Source organism: Lipotes vexillifer, unplaced genomic scaffold, assembly GCF_000442215.2.
Source record: "Lipotes vexillifer unplaced genomic scaffold, Lipotes_vexillifer_v1.1 scaffold935, whole genome shotgun sequence".
Taxonomy (NCBI): Eukaryota; Metazoa; Chordata; class Mammalia; order Artiodactyla; family Lipotidae; genus Lipotes; species Lipotes vexillifer.
Genome location: NW_006777895.1, coordinates 677,767 through 684,276, shown reverse-complemented (window position 1 = coordinate 684,276; position 6,510 = coordinate 677,767). Strand labels below are relative to the sequence as shown.

General features: G+C 40.9%; 1 protein-coding gene across 2 annotated transcripts in view; it reads left to right on the top strand.

Annotated features, from left to right (window-relative positions):
• The window catches only part of NOX3 (NADPH oxidase 3), a 58,329-nt gene that overhangs the window by 11,524 nt on the left and 40,295 nt on the right, over positions 1 to 6,510 (top strand). The window contains exons 5-7 of one of the 2 annotated variants that reach the window (XM_007451348.1): positions 1,029 to 1,068; positions 1,420 to 1,578; positions 5,108 to 5,237. In XM_007451348.1, the coding sequence (XP_007451410.1) occupies positions 1,029 to 1,068; positions 1,420 to 1,578; positions 5,108 to 5,237 (329 nt within the window). Of the gene's footprint in view, positions 1 to 1,028; positions 1,069 to 1,396; positions 1,579 to 5,107; positions 5,238 to 6,510 lie in introns of both variants that reach the window. The other variant, XM_007451347.1, reaches the window with a different exon arrangement.

The following is a 6,510-nucleotide window of genomic DNA, read 5'->3' as shown; positions in this document are numbered from 1 at the left end:
CTCTTTCCCCCACTAAGGCTCTGGAAAATTCAATGCAATACACACCCGAGAATAAATCTCAACAGTTTGAAGAGACTATGTAATAAATAGCACTTATTATAAATATTTGTAAAGCAACTTAACAAGATGATTAAGCTACTCCCTATATGGTTATTTTGTAATTTTAGAAGCAATATACTATTTAAGTACTAATTAAGTTCAGGAAACCCTCTAATTTGGGATATTTAGAGAAAGATGGGTATCAATAGCACAGTGTGTACATTACAGAGTATTTCTAAAGAGACACAGTGGAATTATTTAAGACAAATCATTGCAACTGAAACCAGTCTATAAATATGTCGTGACAAGAGGGAAGTGGGGATTTGCTTTAATAAGCAAAGAAGAATGATTTGTAATTAGCACATCATATGATATAAATGGATTTCTAAAATGCCTGAGTACACTTGAAAAAAGTCTTTCAAATGTTTTACACATACCCCTTTCAATTTTATTTCCACTGTTTGCTCTATGAAGAAAAAATAAACAACAGAGAAATCCCTGTTCAAATTACCTTAAGATCTCAAAGCAGCCCAAATTAATGAGATTTTAGTGACAAAAGATATAGTGTGAGTTCACTGAGCTCATTGTTGTCTCAAAGATAGTAACACAATGTGTGAATACTAATGACTTGGCCAGAATATGGGAAACTCACAATAAAAACAAAATGCTTTGTGATTCACATTCTAAAAAGCTATTTAACCATCCTCTACATTGACAGGGCAGAATTCTGGCCTTTTGGCAGGGTCTATCTGATAAGGATAGCTGTATCTTTATTGATCACCTGGGACTTACAAAGCCTTATTCCAAGCCTCCTGAGGTAACATGAAAGAAATGCAAGTCATGGTCCTTCCAATTAAAAAGCGAGAGCAAGGAATAACTGCCAGGGGAACAGAGTGTGTAGCTGCTTTATTAGGAATGCCCCTGAGGGACCTCTCCAAAAAAGTGTTTATTAATGTTAAGATGCAATTAAGCGTGGACATTTTTATTTTAAAAATTAAAACTTGAAACTCGGCTTTATTTTGCAGTATTGTATCTTAAAATGCATTTTCATATATTGTCCTAATTTCAATTCAACATAATAACTTTGACATGACAACTGATTTATACAGATGGAAAAATAAATGTAGTTAACAAAATGGCATTGGGCAAAATTTGAGCAGAGTGAATTTCCACCCTCAGGCGGAGTAGAGGAAAGGGCAAGGAAGTTCCCTCTTAAAGTGTATGGGGATGATTTTCAAGGCTAACATGCTTCTGATTAGAACATTGTGAATTGCTACCTGCTTGGACTCTCAAATATTGATCCTAAAATGGAAAAACAGGACTGAGACATTAATGTCATGGTGCTTGTTTCTTTTAGAACACAATCGCTGAGTTGCTAAGGACAGTCGCGGGTATTACTGGCCTGTTGATCTCTCTGGCTTTGATCTTGATCATGACCTCTTCCACCGAGTTCATCCGGCAGGCGTCCTATGAGTTGTTCTGGTGCACACACCATGTTTTTATCATCTTCTTTATCGGTCTGGCTATCCACGGGGCAGGGTGAGTCCTTACTGCGCTCAACGTGGAAGATTTTATCTCTGTGAACCTCAAAATAGTCTTAGAAAGTCTTTTAGATGGAAAAACATGACATGCAAGACTAATGGGCACATAGAATGTATGAAAAAGCACATTCTCTGTGCCAAACACCTTTTTAATAATACTGAAAACAAGCAACGTAGATGGTGAGGGATTATACTCTTCCTAGCTAACTCTGTTGGAGAGTCTTGACATGTATATAAGAATTTTAATGAATGCTGAGTAACAATAGATCTCTGTTTCATTCAGAACTTATTTTCACGATCCAATTTATATGGGATTCGTTGGGATATATGTTTTTGACACCCAGAGTTTACTTCTGCTTGACCAAAATCATCCCAGTGTCGGGGAGGGGACAGTGTGTGAGATGGCCAATCTGACCTAGGCTCTGCCATTAGTCTTCAGAGTGACCATGTGCAAGGCTTTCAATTCCCTGAACCTCAGTTTCCCCGTCTGACCTCTAGGAATCCTTTTTCCTCAAACATCCAATAAAATGCTGTGCTGGCATTCAACACCCACCTGATACTCTTAATTCCTTCATCAGGAAGCTAGAGCAGCAGCATCTGAAGTATAGCACCTTCAAAGATAATGTTTTCAATTCTTTAAGTATTACCAAAATGGCTCTAGACCAATTAACCAACTGATATCTGTAAACTAGTTTGTCCCATATTAATTATTTCATAAATTGATGCCCTTTTTTCCCATGTTAAATTTTCAAAGTACATTTATGTATATGCATCATCAATTTGACCTTGAAAACCATCCTGCCCAATAGAGACGGTGCTGTTGTTCCCCATTTCATAAGGAGGAAACAGATGTTCAAAGGGTTAAGTGATTTGCTCAAGATCCCAGGACAAATAAATGGCAGAGTCAGACCCAAGACCCTGGTCTTCAGGCAACCAAACCTTTACTCGTAACAAGCCCTGAAGATTGGGTCTCTACTTTCGTGAATAAACCATTCCTCGACACTTGGAAGACTGTGCCTGGTGATATTGCAAAGCCCTGTATGGCTTGCCAGAAGTTCTTCATCTGCTACCCACACTCAAATGATACCATGTCCTGCACCTTGTTCTCCCACCATGGCAGCTGCTGAGTGCAGGATGGCCAAGTCTCAGAGGTGGGCTCTGTTTCTGCCCAGACCTGGAAGGGCAAACACACGGCCCAAGAGGCTGGATGGCCAAACAAGTCACACACCATGCAGTGACTGTGGATCCCATGCGGAGTCCTCTGGGAGCTCTTCTCAATCTGCACCTCCCAGCAAGTCAACTGCGTCCTCCAGTCTCCCTCCCACACTAGAAGCACCCCTCATCTCAGCCCTCCACTTCTTGAAGGGAGTCTGAGCAGCTGCCACTGCCTCTGCCCAGTTAAGAGCTCCCCCATCATCTGTCAGCTTGTCTGACACAGACATTGTAAGAGGAAGAATTTCCCCAGGGGTGTATTTTACCCTAAAAAACTGGCCATCCCTCTGCTAATCTTTAGAAACCTAGTCAGTCAATGTTCATATTGATGCTGCTGCCTGGCTAAGGGCTTTCTAGCCTCTTTTAACTTTAAAATACCTGCAATTGACTCTTCTGAATGTGCCATCCCTCACCCTGACTTTTTGTATTTGGAGGGTGGGGTGGATGGTATGTAGTCCCCAAGCCTTCCACCCCAAAGACTGTCAGGCCTTCCTTTCTCTGTGGGCTCTTCTGCCGGTTCCAGGGTGTTAACCCCTGTAGTTCATTTAAGAGGCTCCTCATAATTCACATGTGTCTAGAAGAACTCTTCACAAAAATGACGCGTGCATCACCCTGATCCTTCCTCCCCGGCATTCACACCCTGGTCCATTGTAGAAGCACAAGAGGATTTCAATGGGCAGTGTTTCGTTGGAGATATTTTTTAATAACCAAATAACATTTCATAAGATGCAATTTTTTTAGTCATTTTAACTTAGTTGGAAGGCTTATTTTGGGATAAGGGCCTCATTTAATCTTCTCAGCGTGAAGTATTCTACAGCTACTGTTTACAGCAAAAAGTAATTTGCAAACTCTATACAAAAATGCCAAGTAGGATTATTGGAATGTGTTAAAGCCCACTAATCTTCTTATTTTGGGATGGCATAGATGAAGACATAAAAAGTTGAAAAATTTTTAAAAAGATACCTACTGCATTTGAGAAGTGTTCTGAGGTTCCTTTAGGTAAAATAAGAAATGTTGTCTAAGGCCTGAGAACGAAGGTGTTAAAATTGACAGATTGTTTTCCTCTGGCTCCTATTTTTTATTCACCCTTCCTCTGTCTGGGCCTCATTTGCTCATGGGAGATTCACAGATAGTTTTGCTCATCTAACACAGTGGGATGTTATCAAGTTTGGATGACTTCCATAAAACAGACTGGGACAAAGGCCAGGATGGCAATTCTCCAGGCTGTTTCCAAGGGCATTGCCGTGCCCTCCTCCCAGGCCCTACGATGCAAAAGGAGACATGTTACCCCACAGGCTACCCAGGACCTGAGCCGTGTCATGCTAAATTTTCTCTGTGAGGGTCATGTTCCTCCAAAGTTAATCCATGTATTTTACTCATAAACTGCTAGGAATTGGGCAACACCTGGATTACATGACCTCAGCATCACATGCTTCACAGCCTGTGCACAAGTGGGTAAAGGGAGGAATTTGTACCTAAGCAAATTGTCCAGGGTCAATGGGTACTGCATCTGTAGCAAATATAAAATAGCAGGATCAGAACTTCCCTGGCAGTCCAGTGGTTAAGACTCTGTGCTTCCACTATAGGGGGCATGGGTTCGATCCCTGGTCAAGGAACTGAGATCCCACATGCTGCATGGCACGGTCAAAAAATGAAAAAAAAAAAATATATATATATATAGCAGTACCACAGGACTCTTGATCCAGTGCTCCATTCACGAAGGCCAGCTTCCTTTTTCACTCTCCAATTCAACAATATCATCTTGAAGGCACATTTCACACTGACCTATTTTTACCCTGTCAAATACTAAGCCTGCTATCAGTCACTGGTGGGAAAAATACCATTATTCAGGGCACTTCTTTTGACTTCTTCACTTGATAACTTCTAGGTGCTCAGAAACAAACCAGGAAGGGTAGAAGTTCAATAAATTTGCAAAAGACCCAAATAGTACAAAGTTAGCCAATTAGCCCAAATCAGCAATCAGGACAAGATGTAACCTAATTAAATTCAACAGTCTACAAAAGGATGTGTTCCAACAATTTTCCTTCATTATGAATTCTCTAATACAGACACTTTCAGTTTAACACAGGATACCACCGAGGGGCACTTCTTTTCGGGTATCTTCAAAGTTACTCGAAGCTTCTTAAATTCCTATTTTTAAAGATGCTCAGGGAAATACACCCCAGCCCAGATTTCAAGACAGTGGAAATGTTATTGCAGAGTCTGTCGTAGACTATGTATCTGTGGCATCCCAATACTGCACAAAATCAGTTTCAAATTTGGCGGGTTTGTTTTGTTTTGTTTTTAATGGCAAGTCGGATTGTTCGAGGGCAAACCGCTGAGAGTCTTCTGCTACACAACGTCACCTTCTGTAGAGAACACCTCGCTGAGTGGCAGACAGCTGCCCGGTGCCCCGTGCCTCAATTTTCTGGCAAGGAACCTTCGGTAAGAATGAGCCCAGGAGCTTTTAAAAATAGCTGTCGCCACAGTTAAAATAGCTAGAGCTTTTATATGCTTGAAAAAAGAACAGCGCATGTCACCATGAGACAAAGCCAACTCTTTATTAAGTGTGCTAATGGGGAACTCGAGTTATGGATCATTTTACGAGAGGTTGCCTGCCAAAAGCACTTTGTTCATTTTGAAATGTGTTCTTCCACTTACATTTAAATATGGATGGCTGAGAGGGTGGGAATTCAGAGCCCCCGCAAGCACAGTCCTGTCTCCAGAGGAGTCAGAAAGCTGTTTGGCTCACCTCCCTCTGCACTCAGCTCCCTACCCCCTGAACAACTGCCCTCTCCATTCTGAGAATTAATAGCATCCCTTCCCAAATGAACATTAGGCAACGACCAAATGAGAATCATGCCCTCTTTATAAGCTTGCCTTCTTTCTTTCCACAACTTTCGAGATGGAAAAAATTGAGTTTACGCGCATTTACTTCCTGTTCTAATTAAGCTTTTACTACTGAAATAATGAGAATATTGGCCCCAAATAGACTTAACTAGAGTAGATGATAATGTCCACAAGATCTCAAAAGTAAGATTTCCAGGGTATGCTGTAAGCATGACACTTGGTGGCATAGATAAATAGAAATAGTAATTCTCTTTGGTATCCTCACAGGTCTTAGAACAATGCAAACCTTGGGGCAGCTGGGTAATGCATGAAGGAAAGTAAATGAAGCCAGCAGATTAAAACAAGGAGGAAACAAGTACCAAAAAATAGGTATCATTAAACAATGGGAAGATAGTTTTCAGTATATAAATGGTGAGGATTCGGGAAATTATGTCATCAGCATATGAAGAATATAATGATTGGCTTTTTCGAAAATCCCTAACTCTATTAAATTAAGCGCTGGATTTTAAGAGTGGAAACAGCTAGGAAGAATGTTTAAAACCGAGAGAAGTAGAATGGATGTGTCCATTAGACTGTGGTTCTTTTAATGGCCGGTATAGATTGTCTCTGTCTTAAACCCAACCATCAGGAGCCACTACCCAGCCTGCATATTAATGAGGAACATGAATGCCTCACTAAAATGTTCAGCTATAGTGTCTCCATAAAAAAATCAATACTCTCCCACACCTCATGAATACAGACTAGAGCCTGCTCCCAGCAGCGTATGCTGACATTAACTATCATGAAAAGGGGGGAACGTACCCACCTCTCTGTTCACTCTCCCCTGCTATACTTCCTTGCACACCCAAACTCACATTGTCACTCTTTC